Source organism: Nerophis ophidion, linkage group LG01 (assembly GCF_033978795.1).
Source record: "Nerophis ophidion isolate RoL-2023_Sa linkage group LG01, RoL_Noph_v1.0, whole genome shotgun sequence".
NCBI classification, from domain to species: domain Eukaryota; kingdom Metazoa; phylum Chordata; class Actinopteri; order Syngnathiformes; family Syngnathidae; genus Nerophis; species Nerophis ophidion.
This window is the reverse complement of record NC_084611.1, coordinates 82,516,883-82,537,448: the sequence shown is the minus strand read 5'-3', so window position 1 is coordinate 82,537,448 and position 20,566 is coordinate 82,516,883. Positions and strand designations below refer to the sequence as shown.

Below are 20,566 nucleotides of genomic sequence, written 5' to 3'. Positions count from 1 at the left end.
CCAACGCTGCTGATAAAGGGAACAGGTGATTAGATGAGGTATCTACTCACCTGTCTGCTGCTTCATAGCCGGCCCCTGCACACGCCCCGCCCGCAGGGAACGCGTAGACCACGCCCCTCTCCACAAATATTTATACATGAATACACACCTATAAATTTATATACAATAATGCTTCCCAATGAGCCTTAAGTAATTACGTGTTCAAAACAAAAAACAACAAAAAAAGCACTTTGTGTAAACAATCTAAGTATGAGTAAACAAACATTCCACCACAGCATCTTAGGCGGTACATAATCCCGTTGAATTTATTATTTTCAGAGACAGTCGTCTTAACTAAAGAGGCTTTGTTCAAGGCTTTGCAGTATGTATTGGGACGGCGTGGCGCAGTGGGAGAGTGGCCGTGCGCAACTCGAGGGTCCCTGGTTCAAATCCCACCTAGTACCAACCCCGTCACGTCCGTTGTGTCCTGAGCAAGACACTTCACCCTTGCTCCTGATGGGTGCTGGTTGGCGCCTTGCATGGCAGCTCCCTCCATCAGTGTGTGAATGTGTGTGTGAATGGGTAAATGTGGAAGTAGTGTCAAAGCGCTTTGAGTACCTTGAAGGTAGAAAAGCGCTATACAAGTACAACCCATTTATTGGAATAACAAAGGTATTAAAAATGTTACACTATTCTACATCTAAGACACAAAATCAGTACCATGCTTTATAGGGCGCACCGCATATAAGGTGCAGCACTGCCAAAGAGCGGGTCTATTCAGGTCTATTTTTACATAAAAGGCGCACCGGATCGTAAGGTGCATTAAAGGGTTCATATTATGATTGTTTCTACATGTAAAACACTTCCTTGTGGTCTACATAACATGTAATGGTGGTTATTTGGTTAAAATGTTGCATAGATGATGTTTTACAGAACCTTCATCCATCCATCCATCTTATCCGAGATCGGGTCGGGGGGGCAGCAGCCTAAGCAGGGAAGCCCAGACTTTCCTCTCCCCGGCCACTTCGTCCAGCTCTTCCCGGGGGATCCCGAGGCGTTCTCAGGTCAGCCAGGAGACATAGTCTTCCCAACGTGTCCTGGGTCTTGCCCGTGGCCTCCTACCAGTCGGACGTGCCCTAAACACCTCCCTAAGGAGGCGTTCGGGTGGCATCCTGACAAGATGCTGCCCGAACCACCTCACCGGGCTCCTCTCGATGTGGAGGAGCAGCGGCTTTACTTTGAGCTCCCCCCGGATGGCAGAGCTTCTCACCCTATCTCTAAGGGAGAGCCCTGCCACCCGGCGGAGGAAACTCATCTCGGCCGCTTGTACCCGTGATCTTATCCTTTCGGTCATAACCCAAAGCTCATGACCATAGGTGAGGATGGAAACGTTTTACAGACCACCTTTAAGTCAATTTCTGACAATCTCTATCGCTCAATGTACATGCCTCCACTTCGACAGCAGCTTCTCTCCGTCATCTTTGTTGTACCGGGAGTTTTTAGAGCCTCAATGGCAAGTCTACTGACAGATTATAAGTTAGAACAATACACTACTTTATATTAGAAATTCCAGAAACATAGGATGAATGCCCCACAACAAGAAGATAGAGAAAAATAAGGAGCTTATTGACTAGAATGGGGGATTTGCTCAAATTTTCGGGATTTAAACAGATCCCAAATACACAACAGCAGGAACCAACAGGTAAGGAAAGTAGACTTAGTAAAAAACTCCAGATAATTTGTCTCCTAATAGGTGCAATTTCAGGGTCCTCATATGCACATCATAATAAGACCCACTTGTTGACTACGGTAGCCGTTATGCTGCGCGTTCCATCAAACGGTGAGATTTCGTAGCTTACCAAAGTCGTACTAAAACATTTTGACGGATTGTTGTTCTATATTCTCAATGAGACATTTAAAGTTTCGGTGTTACAGGTACTTTCTAGTGTTATATATTGAACAGGCATCAACCTGCAGTCCACACATACCCCTTTGTGCGGCTACCATCTGCTGGTCACTTTCATTATTCCACCTTGTATCAAATACATTTGCTTGGAGGTCGATAAGCACAACCAGAATTAATACGTACATTACTTGCACCAGGGGCAGCATAGTGCGTCTCCCTCACAATAAGAAGGTCGCGTAGTCCTGGGTTCAATCCCGGGCTCGGGATCTTTCTGTGTGGAGTTTGCATGTCCTCCCCGTGACTGCGTGGGTTCCCTCCGGGAACTCCGGCTTCCTTCCACTTCCAAAGACATGCACCTGGGGATAGGTTGATTGGCAACACTAAATTGGCCCTAGTGTGTGAATGTGAGTGTGAATGTTGTCTGTGTTGGCCCTGTGATGAGGTGGCAACTTGTCCAGGGTGTATACCTCCTTCCGCCCGATTGTAGCTGAGATAGGCACCAGCGATCCCCGCGACCCCAATGGGAATAAGCGGTAGAAAATGGATGGATGGATAGTTGCACCAGGTTATAGGGCGCACTGTTGATTTTGAAAAAAATTAAGAACATTAGGTGCGCCTTACAGTCCAAAAAATATGGTATATTTACTTATAGAAAACTATTTTAAAAAGTAGTCATTTGATGATTTTTTTATAGTTACAATCTACATTTTGAAACATCCAAGACAATGTATAGTCTACACTAAGCATAATACAGTGGTACCTCAGGATACCAGTTTAATTGGTTTTGTGACCTCGAAAAACTCGTATCCTCAGCCGTAAAATCAATTTAATCGGCGCTTGCCCGCCCCTAACAGCACAATTTTAACATTTAACATGCCTTTTAATAAGAAAATCTAACTTTTAGATAGGAAATATTGTATAAAAACAATACTTTACAATGTAGCACAAACAAGTAAAGTCGTTTTTTTGCAATAATAAAATAATATTGTACAGTATTGCTCCAAACTGTTCATTATCTTCTTATTAATATAGTCATTGAAATTTTTCTTCTAATCAGACCATATTTTTGGTATATTAGATGGAATCTAATCTAGTCAGGTGACACTCAGGTATAGATTCCATCCATCCATCCATTTCCTACTGCTTTTTTTGGAGCCTATCTCAGCTACATTCGGGCGGAAGGCGGGGTCCACCCTGGACAAGTCGCCATCTCATCGCAGGGCCAACACAGATAGACAGACAACATTCACACTCACATTCACACACTAGGGCCGATTTAGTGTTGCCAATCAACCTATCCGAAGAAACCGGAGTACCCGGAGGGAACCCATGCAGTCAAGGGGGAGAACATGCAAACTCCACTCAGAAAGATCCCGAGCCCGGGATTGAACTCAGGACCTTCGTATTGTGAGGCACATGCAATAACCCCTGTGGCACCGTGCTGCCCGATTCCATCTAATATACCGAAAATATGGTCTGGTTACAAGAACATTTGAAAGAGTAAATGTACAGTATTTGCGTTGAAGGGTGGACTTCTACAGTATCTGCTTCCTGCTGCTTTTCAGTCAAACACACAATCAGCAGCTCCTCCATATATTCATTGATACATTTCCGAAATGTAGATACTATGGCTGTGAATCTTTGGGTGTCCCACGATATGATTCAATATGGATTCTTTGGGTCACGATTCGATAATGTATCGATTTTTTTCGATCCGATTCAATTCTCGATTCAAAAACGATATTTTTCCGATTCAAAACGATTCTGTATTCATTCAATACATAGGATTTCAGCAGGATCTACCCCAGTCTGCTGACATGCCAGCAGAGTAGTAGATTAAAAAAAAAAAAAAGCTTTTATAATTGTAAAGGACAATGTTTTATCAACTGATTGCAATAATGTAAATTTTTTTTAACTATTAAACGAACCAAAAATATGACTTATTTTATCTTTGTGAAAACATTGGACACAGTGTGTTGTCAAGCTTATAAGATGCGATGCAAGTGTAAGCCACTGTGACACTATTGTTCTTTTTTAAAATTTTTATAAATGTCTAATGATAATGTCAGTGAGGGTTTTTTAACTGTGATTTGACCCACTTAACATGCTTCAAAACTCACCAATTTTACACACACATCAGGACTTGCGAAAATTGCCATCTAATAAAAAAACCAAACCCCAAAAATCAAAATTGCGCTCTAGCGCCCCCTAGGAAAAAACCCAGACAAAACTGCTTGTAAATTCTGTTAGGAATGTCGTAGAGACATGAAACAAAAACCTTTGTGTAGGTCTGACTTAGACCAGGGCTTGGGTCACGGGGGCAGCAGCCAAAGGCGGGCCCGACCAACGCTGCTTGTTAATATTGATACTGTTGTTGATAATATTCATTTTTGTTTCATTACTGTGTTGTGTTTGTCTCCTCTCAATTGCTCTGTTTATTGCAGTTCTGAGTGTTGCTGGGTCAGGTTTGGTTTTGGAATTGGATTGCATTGTTATGGTATTGCTGTGTAGTGGTTTGTTGGATTGACTAAAAAAAAATTAAACAAATTTAAAAATAAAAATAAAAATAGATTTTTTAAAAATGGGAATCGATTCTGAATCGCACAACATAAACGATTCGATTCGTATTCAAATCGATTTTTTCCCACACCCCTAGTAGATACTATTTTAAGTTGGCGTTATCGACTCATTCCGCTTGAGCTACGTTTAAATAGCTGCACACGCTCTCATGTTTTGGATTATTTTCTTTCTCTAACTGAATGAATAGTCATTTCTTCTCAGCACTGTCCTTCACACTCACTTTCTTCCTTCCCATGCTTGGAAAAACAAAGTTGTGGACATTTCGAGCTACCAGCTAGCAAGACCAAATGTTTGGTCGTATCTGTACGGGGTTCACTTGGTGACGCTCGTTACCCCAATTTTTGCTCACAACCAAAAGCATAATAGTTAGCTCTTAACCCCAAAAACTGGTGGGTTGAGGCACTCCAGTGACGTGCGGTAAACTAAACACCAGGTGAGGCATACATACTGTTTTTTTTTTTCTTCTTTTTTTTTTTTTTACTTAAATTCATATGTGCAGCTCTAGTCATGGTTGATTTAGTTTGCACATTAGAGTTACAGGGAAAAAAGGGAGTTATTCGCTTTCATAAAAACTTTATTATAATGATATTATGATATGATAAATGGATCCAAAAACTATTTAATAAAGTTGTTATTAAATACTTTTTGCTCCCATTGGCTTTTAACAAAATAAATCAAGTATTGTGAATTTATATTACCTTTCTGTATTTGTATCTGAAGCATCAATAGCTATCCTCCATGAAAACATACTTTGTATGATCGAATTCATTTTGTATTAAAGTCTAGTTTAGAGAAGTATTTAATCTTGGATACAGTATATAATCCTCCATATTGGCAGAAACATTCATTTAATTAAATTTCATTCCAAGAAATTAAACAATATATTTGCATCTGACAGAAAACACCCACAAACGCTGGCTTACTCTAATAAAAATACCATGTTTGTTATAAATACAGTTAAAAAAAAGAAAAGAAAAAAATGCGAGCTTGAGCGCCCCCACTTCTCCCAGTGTGGCGAGTCAGAGTACTGCTGAGGCATTGAACTGCAAGTTGACAATGTAACGCCCCCTACCTTGAGGCAGGGGTACTTGCTGCCTCAAGACCTGCCTTTTCCACGTGGGCAACAAGCATGCACACCCTCCACGCAGCCCAATACATACTGTGTGTAGCCGTGGAGGCACCGCCTGTGTCTGCCTCACTTCTCATGTGCTGCATTGTTTTGATCAGGAAACATGGAATTTCCGCGATTTTGACCATGAAAATTATCAAAATATACAGGAACCACACCAAAATCACATAGAAAGCATAAACATAAAAAGAAATATTAAAACGTATTTTATTTTATAACTTTATTTTGGAACCTCTTATGGTTAAGCCACCTGTTGGCAGGTGAGGCACTGCCTCACTTGCCTCCCCTGACAGCACGTTACTGAGGCACTCGATTCTTGAGGTACCATTGACGGACCCACCCCCTGCTGCGCCATGGTCTCTGGAGGAGAAAATCCCAGGTGTGAGAGAGCATTAATGTTCCCTCATCACGATTGATGGTGTCATTGATGAGGGAACATTTATGCTCTCTCACACCTGGCACTAGCGCGCAGTGGGAGGAGGGATGCCAATTCTTAGATGCATCGCTTTTCGGACATGAACATTTTGAATCGATTCACAAACTTCCAAATTTGGATAATTTGAATCCGTTGAATAAGGTACTACAGACAGTTCTATAGACAGGGACTAAAAAGTGGGATACCTCCCATCTCTGGACTACTGACCGCGGGCCCGAATGTCGTCGTTCATGAAGTTCAGTGTATTCTCAGGGCATTGAATCCTTCGCCACTGGACTGTTCGTTTTGTCTAAATCCGTGTTTCTCAACCACGGAGGCTCATTGTCGGGCTGCGAGCGCCCCCTTGAGGCCGCCAAAAATATCTGTTTTACAGCTGTAGTCTGTGTGGGCCGCAGCGGTACTCAGTTGTAATACACTTTTTCCACCACTTGTGGCAGTAATGACAATATCAAACAAACAGAAGAAGTCTGGAGCTAAAGTTTCCCCCTGTTCAACATGTTCCAAAAGGAGTAGGAAGAATCAGAGCTTATTTAAATCCTACCCCTTTTCCATAACATGGAAGTTGTTAAAACTTTTGTTCCACTTCCTGTTCTCAATTTATTCACAGTATACTCCAAAAATAAATAAATAATAATAAGTGAAGTAAGTTATATCTCCAATGGTGAGATAAATCATAGAGAAGTTTCTTCAGTGCAAAAAGTGGTGAAGCTTTATTTTAATTTGCACTTTAATTTTATTTATTTATTATTTATTTAGGATAAAATATATAGTACAGGCCAAAAGTTTGGACACGCCTTCTCATTTCAATGCGTTTTCTTTATTTTCATGACTATTTACTAGGGCTGTGAATCTTTGGGTGTCCCACAATTCGATTCAATATCGATTTTTGGGGTCACGATTTGATAATATTTCGATTCGATTCGTGATTCCAAAACGATATTTTTCCGATTCCAAACGATCCTGTATTCATTCAATACATAGGAAACGAACCAAAAATATGACTTATTTTATCTTTGTGAAAACATTGGACACAGTGTGTTGTCAAGCTTATGAGATGCGATGCAAGTGTAAGCCACTGTGACACTATTGTTCTTTTTTTAAATGTCTAATGATAATGTCAATGAGGGATTTTTAATCACTGCTATGCTGAAATTATAACTAATATTGATACTGTTGTTGATAATATTCATTTTTGTTTCACTACTTTTGGTTGATTGCTGTTCTGAGTGTTGCTGGGTCAGGTTTGGTTTTGGAATTGGATTGTATTGTTATGGTATTGCTGTGTATTGTTTTGTTGGATTGATAAAAAAAAAAAAAAAAAAAAAAAAATATATATATATATATATATATATTTTTTTTTTTAAATCGATTTTTTAAAAATGAGAATCGCACAACGGATTCGATTCGATTCGATTCGTATTTGAATCGATTTTTTCCCACACCCCTACTATTTACATTGTAGATTGTCACTGAAGGCCTCAAAACTATGACGCCTGTGAAGTGAAAACAATTTCCGGTGACTACCTCTTGAAGCTCATCGAGAGAATGCCAACAGTGTGCGAAAAAATAGTCAGAGCAAAGGGTGGCTATTTTGAAGAAACTACTATATAAAACATGTTTTCAGTTATTTCACCTTTTTTTGTTTAGTACTCCACATGTGTTCATTCATAGTTTTCATGCCTTCAGTGACAATCTACAATGTAAATAGTCAAGAAAACGCATTGAATGAGGTGTGTCCAAACTTTTGGCCTGTACTGTATATTATTATTATTATTTTTGTTTAATTCATTTAGTTCTAATGTGATTATTTTAGCACTGCGTGATTGTGTGTCCATTTATTTTTCATCAGTTTCAGGAGTCCCTTACTTGCAGCATATTTCTGTAATCAGCCTGACCTAAGCCTCGATAATCATCTTTGTGATTAACACACACTTTCATATCATGTGACAAGGTTTATCCTGATAAATAGTAAGTAGGTCCAGACTAAGAGTACTAAATCAGTGTTAATACTTGAGTGTGCCCCGGGGCCGTCTGTAGTGGAAAAGGTTAACAACCCCTGTTCTAAAATACTTTAAGCAGACTTCCTTAGTTTGTACTCAAGGACTAAATAGTACTTTTGTAGTCTGAGTTAGGTGGTAGTATTCCTCTAGATTTGTCCTAATAAAAAATTCGCACTTTGATTTCCTGCAGCTATGGATTCTTACAGTCATCGAGTAATCTATCGATTAGTTTGTTCCATTTATGAAGTAATCGGATAAAACAGACTTTATAGCTTTAATGTGAATTTTAGGGCAAATAGTTGAAATAGACCAAAACAATTCTGCTTTCCATCCATCCATCCATTTTCTACCGCTTGTTCCCTTTTGGGGTCGCGGGGGGCGCTGGCGCCTATCTCAGCTACAATCGGGCGGAAGGCGGGGTACACCCTGGACAAGTTGCCACCTCATCGCAGGGCCAATTCTGCTTTCCGTCACATTATTTTTTTTCTAATTAATGCACGTCATCAACATTGAAATTTCACATTTAACATGTCTGCATGAATAAAAAATTTGGGGAAAAAATTATCTTATGTACGTTCTATTGCAGGAATCTATTTCGGCGTATTTATACTCCATAATACATGTTTATTAGTGACACTCATTAAATGAGTAATCGATGAAGCTGTTTTTGTGATCAAATCCGTCGATTCATTCAATCAGTTGTTGCAGAACTGGACTGTTCGGATTGGAGTGTTTTCATTTACATCGAATAAATGTAGGCGGCGTTAAACCTAATGTAGACATTTTTGAAAACATCAACGTCTTTACTGTAAAAAACCCAGTCCTCCTTCAATAGTGGGTGCTTTATCAGTATCATGCTTCAAACCCTGCTCATTGTAGCCATTAATCCTGACTTCCTCATTTTTATTGATAAAAAAAAAAAATCAGCACAAATTGTTGCTGTGGTCAAATTCATTAATACTTATTGAGTTTTTTAATTAAAATTTTCAGTATCAAATGGTTGAAGTCAGTCCAAAAATGTTTGGTTTTAACAGGAATTAAACAATGTTTTTGTGTCAGGCAAATTGATGCATTCTAAATGCAGAGGGGTTAGTGCGTCTGCCTCACAATACGAAGGTCTTGCAGTCCTGGGTTCAAATCCAGGCTCGGGATCTTTCTGTGTGGAGTTTGCATGTTCTCCCCGTGAATGCGTGGGTTCCCTCCGGGTACTCCGGCTTCCTCCCACCTCCAAAGACATGTACCTGGGGATAGGTTGATTGGCAACACTAAATTGGCCCTAGTGTGTGAATGTGAGTGTGAATGTTGTCTGTCTATCTGTGTTAGCCCTGCGATGAGGTGGCGACTTGTCCAGGGTGTACCCCGCCTTCCGCCCGATTGTAGCTGAGATAGGCGCCAGCGCCCCCCGCGACCCCGAAAGGGAATAAGCGGTAGAAAATGGATGGATGGATGGATATATATATATAAAAACAATGTCAATACAGGTATTATTTGTTGTAAGTAGATCTGTATTTCTTTACTTTGTTGTTCTCTTTCATTTTAAATAATATACAGTTCAGGCCAAAAGTTTGGACACGCCTTCTCATTCAATGTTTTTTCTTTATTTTCATGACTATTTAAATTGTAGATTGTCACCAAAGGCATCAAAACTATGAATGAACACATGTGGAGTTATGCACTTAACAAAAAAAAAAACGTGAAATAACTGAAAACACATTTTATATTCTAGTTTCTTCAAAATACCGGTAGCCACACTTTGCACTGACTACTTTTTCGCACGCTCTTGGCATTCTCTCGATGGCATTTTCAAAGCCCATCGATAGTATGCCAAGAGTGTGAAGTGAAGTAAATTATATTTATATAGCGATTTTCCCTAGTGCTTTGCGTTGTGGAACCCAATATCTAAGTTACATTTTTAAACCAGTGTGGGTGGCACTGGGAGCAGGTGGGTAAAGTGTCTTGCCCAAGGACACAACGGCAGTGACTAGGTTGGCAGAAGCGGGGATCGAACCTGGAACCCTCAAGTTGCTGGCACGGCCACTCTACCAACCGAGCTATACCGCCCCTGTGCATAGTTGTAATCAGAGCCAAGGGTGGCTATTTTGAAAAAACTACAATATAAAACATGATTTTAAATATTTCACCTTTTTCTAAGTACATACCGTAATTTTCGGACTATAAGTCGCAGTTTTTTTTCATAGTTTGGCCGGGGGTGCGACATATACTCCAGAGCGACTTATCTGTGAAATTATTAACACATTACCGTAAAATATCAAATAATATTATTTATCTCATTCGCGGAAGAGACGAAGAAAATGTCAGCAATCGTCACATACACGTCAACCAATAAGGTGGAGAGTCATGGGAGAAGTGCATTGTGGGTCATGGGATGGCTAACTGCTATATGTTACTGCCGTAACTATTAAAATGGATAGTTTCATCGTTGGCGGTAACCTATAAAACAGGGGTCGGGAACCTTTTTGGCTGAGAGAGCCATACAAGTGCAGTGAAGTGAATTATATTTATATAGCGCTTTTCTCAAGTGACTCAAAGCGCTTTACATAGTGACACCCAATATCTAAGTTACATTTAAACCAGTGTGGGTGGCACAGGGAGCAGGTGGGTAAAGTGTCTTGCCCAAGGACACAACAGCAGTAACTAGGATGGCACAAGCGGGAATCGAACCTGCAACTCTCAAGTTGCTGGGACGGCCACTCTACCTACCGAGCTATTCCGCCCCAAGCCAAATATTTTAAAAAGTACTTCCGTGAGAGCCATATAATATTTTTTTAAGATTGAACACAACTAAATGCGTGCATTTTTACGTAAAACCAACATTTTTAGAGTGTAATAAAATACGTCTCTTATTCTTTTTAATAAGACTGTTATTCTGAAGCGAACCAACAATAAATAAAATACTTCTTACCATTAATGCGACTTCTTGAACAGGTGCGGTAGAAACCAGATGGATGGATTAAAATGCATGAAAATGTTTTATATTTTGAACGTTATTTTTGACACTGTGACTACCAGCAGAATTATTCATGATTATCGTGTTAAGCAATGTCAGCTAAGATTTATCCGAGAGCCAGGTGCAGTCATCAAAAGAGCTACATCTGGCTATAGAGCCATAGGTTCCCTACCCCTGCTATAAAAACTGAGAAGGGCTGAATAAAAAAGGGAATAATGTACTGCAGATTACAAGCTGGACGTAGTGAAATATGCAGCAGAAAATGACAAGAGGAAGCGGCGCATACCTTTGGAGTTGGCAGAGTTGTTTAGAATCGACATCGAGGAAGAAGATTTCATGGGATTTAGCAATTAGGAGTGAGAGATTTTTTGGTAAACGTATAGCATGTTCTATATGTTATAGTTATTTGAATGACTCTTACCATAATATGTTACGTTAACATACCAGGCACCTTCTCAGTTGGTTATTTATGCCTCATATAACGTACACTTATTCAGCCTGTTGTTCACTATTCTTTATTTATTTTAAATTGCCTTTCAAATGTCTATTCTTGGTGTTGGATTTTATCAAATACATTTCCCCCAAAAATACGACTTATACTCCAGTATGACTTATATATGTTTTTTTTCTTTCTTTATTATGTATTTTCGGCCGGTGCGACTTATACTCCGGAGCGATTTATAATCCGAAAAATACGGTAACTCTACCTCAGTTCATTCATAGTTTTGACAATCTACAATGTAAATAGTCATGAAAATAAAGAAAACGCATTGAATGAGGAGGTGTGTCCAAACATTTGGCTTGTCCATCCATCCATCTATCATCTTCCGCTTATCCGAGGTCGGGTCGCGGGGGCAGCAGCCTAAGCAGGGAAGCCCAGACTTCCCTCTCCCCAGCCACTTCGTCTAGCTCTTCCCGGGGGATCCCGAGGCGTTCCCAGGCCAGCCGGGAGACATAGTCTTCCCAACGTGTCCTGGGTCTTCCCCGTGGCCTCCTACCAGCTGGACGTGCCCTAAACACATCCCTAGGGAGGCGTTCGGGTGGCATCCTGACCAGATGCCCGAACCACCTCATCTGGCTCCTCTCGATGTGGAGGAGCAGCGGCTTTACTTTGAGTTCCTCCCGACGACAGAGCTTCTCACCCTAACTCTAAGGGAGAGCCCCGCCACCCGGCGGAGGAAACTAATTTTGGCCGCTTGTACCCGTGATCTTATCCTTTCGGTCATGACCCAAAGCTCATGACCATAGGTGAGGATGGGAACGTAGATCGACCGGTAAATTGAGAGCTTTGCCTTCCGGCTCAGCTCCTTCTTCACCACAACGCATCGGTACAACGTCCGCATTACTGAAGACGCCGCACCGATCCGCCTGTCGATCTCACGATCCACTCTTCCCCCACTCGTGAACAAGACTCCTAGGTACTTGAACTCCTCCACTTGGGGCAGGGTCTCCTCCCCAACCCAGAGATGGCACTCCACCCTTTTCCGGGAGAGAACCATGGACTCGGATTTGGAGGTGCTGATTCTCATTCCGGCCGCTTCACACTCGGCTGCGAACCGATCCAGCGAGAGCTGAAGATCCCGGCCAGATGAAGCCATCAGGACCACATCATCTGGAAAAAGCAGAGACCTAATCCCGTGGCCACCAAACCGGAACCCCTCAACGCCTTGGCTGCGCCTAGAAATTCTGTCCATAAAAGTTATGGACATTTGGCTTGTACTGTACATTATAATGCAGAGGTGTACTTATAACAATTACATAGAAATTATATTGTTTGTACAATATATGTCTAGTATTATTATGTTTGATGGTCCATATACGTTGACAAGCATACACACGAGGGAGCAGCAGTTTCTCACAGCTATTTTTGCACAACTGCCAGCTTGCACGTCCTTTCCAGATGTACTGGACAGCAACCTCAGAGCAATTTTAGTCTTGCTAAATCACACCGCATGAGCTAAATAGTTGCTGTTGCATTTTCTCTTCCCGTAAGCATGCATTCTGCAATATTCATGACGACAGGGACGCTAAATAGACTGCGCTCCTGATTGTGCAAACGTACAGTAAGAGACGTTTAGTACTTTAACTTTGTGTGCCCTTTTTTGATTGATTGATTGAAACTTTTATTAGTAGATTGCACAGTACAGTACATATTCTGTACAATTGACCACTAAATGGTAACACCCCAATAAGTTTTTCAACTTGTTTGGTATCAAGCTATCAAGTTCTCAACTGTTTTGTTATACGACATCGATCAGGCCTCGTATTTGACGACTTGCACAACTGCAGCATCAGTGTTACATAAAACGCATCAAACGTTCATACAATTCACTAATAAATTTTAATTGTAGCCGTGACGCAAACAAGCGAGTAGAAACAAAAAAAACAGACTGTGTTTCCTTGAGCTTGGAACGCATTCATTATAATTGATGTCTGCAGGCAGGAAGTTTCCTTGCAGCCCACATTATGTACAGTTACACATCACGGTGCGACTTGATTGGATTTACCGCCTCACTCCTCGGTCGTCGTGACGACGGCGAGGGAAGCGCTCGTGTCAGATTACTGTTGGTTTTTTATGTCATAGACGTGCTTTTCCCTTCTTTCCCCCGAGCTGCTCGCTAATGATTGTGCACAAATCTTCTGCCCACTTCCCCCCCAACACACACACACACACACACACACACACACACACACACACACACACACACACACACACACACACACACACACAACCATTTTCTAATAAACCATAACCCCGCCCTCTCTTGCACCGAGTGTCCCAACAGCGGCTTCAGTGTTATCGACTATGTTTTGTTCCGCCGCAAATGAAATGAAGGTGCGTAAACAAAGATTGGAAGGAGGTCAACGCAACTCATAAAACCTGAATTTCTGCTACCTGTGTACAATTCTCAGACTGTGGTTCGCAGGCTCCACCTACGCCAAAGAACCACTTGACGAAAGTACAGTGTTTTGTTTTCCTGTATTCCAACACAGTGTGGCTGTTCAAACTGTGTATAATGTTACAGTGGCCAAACATATTAAATATACTTGTTAAATAAAACCTCAGCCTTGTTTGTAATGATTACTTAGGCCTACTATGCTGCTGTAGTTCAATGTTGGCCAAGTTTGTTCTGAGGTGATGCTGAGTGTAAAAAGTTTGAGAACCATTACAGAGTATTCGATAAACTGTCATTTAATTATCTTATCTTATTATTATACTACAATATCCAACTACAATCATCCATGTTGATTACATTTTATATATATTTATATATATATATTTATACATATATAAATATATATATATATATATATACATATATATATTTATATATATATGTATATTATTGAATAATATATATAATTCAATAATATATATGTATGGATGTATGTATATATATATATATATATATGTGTGTGTGTGTGTGTATATATATATATATATATAAATATATATATATATATATATACACTGAACAATAATATAAACGCAACACTTTTGTTTTTGCTCATATTTTTCATGAGTTGAACTGAAAGTTGTAAAACTTTGACTTTATACACAAAAGACCTATGCCTCTCAAATATTGTTCACAAATCTGTCTAAATCTGTGTTAGTGAGCACTTCTTCTTTGCCAAGAAAATCCATAGCAAAATGCTGATTAAACAGAATGATAAATTGGGAGAGTGGCTGTGCCAGCAACCTGAGAGTTCCGGGTTCAATCCCCACCTTCTACCATCCTAGTCACGTCCGTTGTGTCCTTGAGCAAGACACTTCACCCTTGCTCCTGATGGGTTCCTGGTTAGCGCCTTCCATGGCAGCTCCCGCCATCAGTGTGTGAATGCGTGTGTGAATGGGTGAATGTGGAAATAGTGTCAAAGCGCTTTGAGTTACTTAAAAAGGTAGAAAAGCGCTATACAAATATAACCAATTTACCATTTATTGCACAGGTGTGCCTTAGGCTGCCCACAACAAGAGGCCATTCTGAATTTTGCATTTTTATCACACAGCACAATGCCACAGAGGTCACAAGTTTTGAAGGAGCATGTCATTTGTATGCGGACTGCAGGACAGTCTACCAGAGCTATTGCCCTTGAATTGAATGTTCATTTCCCTACCATAAGCCATCTCCAAAGGCGCTTCAAAGAATTTGGCAGTACATCCCACCGGCTTCACAACCGCAGACCACGTGTAACCACACCAGCCCAGGACCTCCACATCCAGTTAGTGCAACTCCATGATCGTCTGAGATCAGCCACCCGGACAGCTGCTGCAAAAATTGGTTTGCGTAAACAAAGAAATTCCGCACAAACTGTGAGAAACCCCCTCAGGGAAGCTCATCTGCATGCTTGTCGTCCTCATCAAGGTCCTGACCTAACGACAGTTCGTTGCTATAACCGACTTGAGTGGGCAAATGCTCACATTCAATGGTGTCTGACACATTGGAGATGCGTTCCCTTCAAGGTTGAATGCCCGTGTTCACTGTTCAAGGCAGATGGCAGAAAGCGTGTGTGGCGTTGTGTGGGAGAGCTGTTTGTTGATGTCAACGTTGTGAACGGAGTGTCCCATGGCGGGGATGGGGTTATGGTATGGTATGTTATGGACAACGAAGGCAAGTGCATTTTATTGATAGCATTTTGAGTGCACAGAGATGCCGTGATGAGATCCTGAGCCCCATTGTGCCATTCACCCGAGACCATCACCTCATGTTGCAGCATGACAATGTTGCAAGGATCTGTACACAATTCCTGGAAGCTTAAAACATCCCAGTTCTTGCATGGCCAGCATACTCACCAAACATGTCACCCTTTGAGGATGTTTTGGATGTTGTGGATCGGCGTATACCACTGCGTGTTCAACTTCCTGCCATTATCCAGCAACTTCACACAGCCTTTGAAGAGTGGACCAACGTTCCACAGGCCACAATGAACACCCCGATATACTCTTTGCGAAGGAGCTGACCACCAATAAAGCAAAACTGCACATTTTAGAGTTGTCAGGCTTGCCACTGACAGTTTGTTTGTGTTTTAGTTTTTCCTCTGTGTGTGTTTAGTATTTCCTGTATTTAGTTCATGTCAGCGCTCTTATTTTGTCTGTTTCCTGTTTTTTTCCCCTGTGCACCTGGCCACACCTGGTGTCAATCAGCCCACTCCTATTTGTACCTGCTTTGTCTTCCAGTCAGGGCTGGATTATTGTCACATATTGCATGTCGCTTCTGTATTGTATTGTCGCCCCTGTCGTGTCGTGTTGTTGCAGCATAGCGGTAAGCTATAATTCGTTAGATGTTTGTAGCTTACTGTTTTTTGTTCCCTGCTTCCTATTTTGTCTTTGTACAACACGTAACGACTTCTGTTCCCTGTTCTGTTTATGCTAGCCTCCATGCTAAGCATTTTGTTTTTGCTAGCTTCCATGCTAAGCTTCTTTTCTTTGTTATCCGCCTCCTGCGCGCTTTTTGTTGTACCCCTTTTGTTTGTTCTTGTTTGTTTTTAATGAAATAATGTTTTCTTATTCAATGCCTGCCTCCATCTCTGCATCTTGGGGTTCGTCACAAACTAACTCTGACAAGAGTGGCTGTCCAGAGTCGGGACCCAGGATGGACCGCTCGTCGGGACCCAGGATGGACCGCTCGCCTGTGTATCGGTTGGGGACATCTCTACGATGCTGATCCTACTCCGCTTGGTATGGTTTCCTGTGGACGGGACTCGCTGCTGTGTTGGATCCGCTTTGAACTGAACTCTCGCGGCTGTGTTTTTAGCCACTATGGATTGAACTTTCACAGTATCATGTTAGACCCGCTCGACATCCATTGCTTTCGGTCCCCTAGAGGGGGGGGGGGTTGCCCACATTTGAGGTCCTCTCCAAGGTTTCACATAGTCATCATTGTCACTGGCGTCCCACTGGGTGTGAGTTTTCCTTGCCCTTATGTGGGTTCTTCCGAGGATGTCGTAGTGGTTTTTACAGTCCTTTGAAACATTTGTGATTTAGGGCTATATAAATAAACATTGATTGATTGATTGATTGATTGATTGATTTTATAGTGGGCATCCTAATGCACACCTGTGCAATAATCATGCTGTTTAATCAGCATCTTGATATGCCACACCTGTGAGGTGGAATGGATTACCTTGGCAACGAAGAAATGCTCACTAACACAGATTTAGACAGATTCCTGAACAATATTCGAGAAGGTATTTTGTGTATATAGTCAAACTTTTACATCTTTGATTTCAACTCAAGTGTTGCAATTTTATGTTTTTGTTCAGCTATACAAGTACAACCCATTTATTTATTTATTTAGTATAAAACCAGTGCCTTGTTTTTAATGAATACTTAGGCCTACTACGCTAGTGTATTTTAACATTGGTCATCATGGTATGGTATGTTATGGACAACGAAGGCAAGTGCATTTTATTGATAGGATTTTGAGTGCACAAAGATGCCGTGATGACATCCTGAGCCCCATTGTTGTGCCATTCACCCGAGACCATCACCTCATGTTGCAACATGACATTGCGCGGCCCCATGTTTGAGGGATCTGTACACAATTCCTGGAAGCGGGCTTTTTGTTGCACCCCTTTTGTTTGTTCTTGTTTAATTTTAATGAAATCATGCTTTCTTATTCAATGCCTGCCTCCGTCTCTGCATCTTGGGTTTCGTCACAAACTCTGACAAGAGTGGCCTTTTATAGTGGGCAGCCTAAAGCGCACCTGTGCAATAATCACACTGTTTAATCAGCATCTTGATATGCCACACCTGTGAGGTGGAATGGATTACCTTGGCAACGAAGAAATGCTCACTAACACAGGTTTAGACGGATTCCTGAACAATATTCGAGAAGGTATTTCGTGTATATAGTCAAACTTTTACATCTTTGATTTCAACTCAAGTGTTGCAATTTTATGTTTTTGTTCAGTATAAAACCAGTGCCTTGTTTTTAATGAATACTTAGGCCCACTATGCCAGTTTATTTTAACATTAGTCATTATGTTGGTATTTGGAGAGACAGGTGTTTTCTGAGGTGGTGCTTGGAGAAAAAAGTTTGCGTGGTGGACTGCAGGTGTCACAAGTGTGTCCTTCATGTCCCTTCGTGTCCAGGTGGATGTGTGGCCCATCCGGCGCTACCCCTGCCGGGGGAGGTCCCAATTGAGTCCTCGGGGGCGTGTCCGTACTGCAGCTACTACAATCAACTGTGTGACCCCGAAAATGCCAACGAGGGGCCCGACGACCATCCGCGTGGGCCCTGCAAGAGCCCGGAGCCTTGCAGCAGCCCCCGTCTGGGCGAGGGGCAGGTGGCCCGCCCTGTGGGGGGGGCGAGGAGGCTGTGTGAGCATTGCTGGGAGGAGCTGAGGACCAAACTGGAGCTGATTGTGGGCAGCAGATACTTCAATAGGGGGATCATGATCGCCATACTTATCAACACGCTCTCCATGGGCATTGAATATCACAAACAGGTACGCTTTTTCTCTATGAGTGTGTGTGTGTGTGTGTGTGTGGCAATGTGGGCGGGTCTTTTGCAGGTCAGACCTGACCGCTGTTTGATTGAAAATGGAAGCGTTGATGACGGTGTGCGTGGCCGACTCAATAAACGCTCCCTCCAATCAACACTTGCTGCATGGCACACATGGGATGTGTGTGTGTGTGTGTGTGTGTGTGTGTATGTGTGTGCGTGTGTGTGTGTGTGTGTGTGTCCGACGATGAACGAACTCATAAGACCTGAAGTGTTAATTAAAGCGTGACCCTGGGACAAGCGAGAGTGAGAGAGAGAGAGAAAAATAGGAGCGGAGGAAGGAGAGGGAGGGCGGAGCACCAGGCCCGATTGCCTTTTGGCTTATTTGCTGAACTGCATGATTTATAAATGAGAGACGGAAACACACACAAATACGGGGACACAATTTTAATCAATCAGAGGTTGGGCGAGACCGCTTAAATTTTAATTGGAGTTTTCACTTGAGATTGTCTTGTCCTGTTGGCAGGTTAATATCAGGTAGTAAATATCGGATTTTAGTGTGCACTGTATTATCGAAGACGGGTAAAGGGCAAATTACGGCCTGCAGCTTGGGTTTTGTTGGCCCGCAGCATATTGTAGAAAAAAAAAAAAAACAGTAAGAATGTCAGAAAAAATTCGGAAAAAGCGAAAATTTTGCTACCAATAACTAACATTTGTCATGTGATCCGGATCACGTTTTCATTAGTTATGTTCTATTAGTTTTGGACTCCCTTAGTTCCTGTTTTGTGCACATTGGGTGTTTGTTTTGGTTTCCATGGGTACTAACTGGTTTCACTTGCCTCTGATTAGTGCTCTGCACATTCACCTGAGAGAGCTATTTAGTCACGTTGCTCGCCCCAGTCGGTGTGGCTTCAATCAATCAATGTTTACTTATATAGCCCTAAATCACTAGTGTCTCAAAGGGCTGCACAAACCACAACACAAACCACTACGACATCCTCGGTGGGCCCACATAAGGGCAAGGAAAACTCACACCCAGTGGGACGTTGGTGACAATGATGACTATGAGAACCTTGGAGAGGACGAAAGCAATGGATGTCGAGCAGGTCTAACATGATACTGTGAAAGTTCAATCCATAATGGATCCTGTCCAAAGCGGATCCAAAACAGCAGCGAGAGTCCCGTTCACAGCGGAGCCTGCAGGAAACCATCCCAAGCGGCGCAGGGATGTCCCAGCCGATACACAGGCGAGCGGTCCATCCTGGGTTCCGACTCTGGACGAGCGGTTCATCCTGGGTCCCGACTTTGGACAGCCAGTACGTCATCCATGGCCACCGGGTTGGACCGGACCCCCTCCACAAGGGAGAGTGGGACATAGGAGAAAAAGAAAAGAAACGGCAGATCAACTGGTCTAAAAAGGGAGTCTATTTAAAGGTTAGTGTATACAAATGAGTTTTAAGGTGAGACTTAAATGCTTCTACTGAGGTGGCATCTCGAACTGTTATCGGGAGGGCATTCCAGAGTACTCGAGCCCGAACGGAAAACGCTCTATAGCCCGCAGACTTTTTTTGGGCTCTGGGAATCACTAATAAGCCGGAGTCCTTTGAACGCAGATTTCTTGCCGGGACATATGGTACAATACAATCGGCAAGATAGGCTGGAGCTAGACCGTGTAGTATTTTATACGTAAGTAGTAAAACCTTAAAGTCACATCTTAAGTGCACAGGAAGCCAGTGCAGGTGAGCCAGTACAGGCGTAATGTGATCAAACTTTCTTGTTCTTGTCAAAAGTCTAGCAGCCGCATTTTGTACCAACTGTAATCTTTTAATGCTAGACATGGGGAGACCCGAAAATAATACGTTACAGTAGTCGAGGCGAGACGTAACAAACGCATGGATAATGATCTCAGCGTCTTTAGTGGACAGAATGGAGCGAATTTTAGCGATATTACGGAGATGAAAGAAGGCCGTTTTAGTAACGCTTTTAATGTGTGACTCAAAGGAGAGAGTTGGGTCGAAGATAATACCCAGATTCTTTACCGAGTCGCCTTGTTTAATTGTTTGGTTGTCAAATGTTAGAGTTGTATTATTAAATAGATGTCGGTGTCGAGCACGACCGATAAT

The 20,566-nt window shown here is 42.0% G+C and overlaps 1 protein-coding gene across 1 annotated transcript in view; it reads left to right on the top strand.

Annotated features, from left to right (window-relative positions):
• The window catches only part of LOC133560660 (voltage-dependent T-type calcium channel subunit alpha-1H-like), a 190,098-nt gene that overhangs the window by 70,447 nt on the left and 99,085 nt on the right, over window positions 1–20,566 (top strand). Inside the window, exon 10 of the mRNA XM_061913434.1 lies at window positions 18,092–18,447. Within this exon, the coding sequence (XP_061769418.1) occupies window positions 18,092–18,447 (356 nt within the window). The remainder of the gene's footprint in view (window positions 1–18,091; window positions 18,448–20,566) is intronic.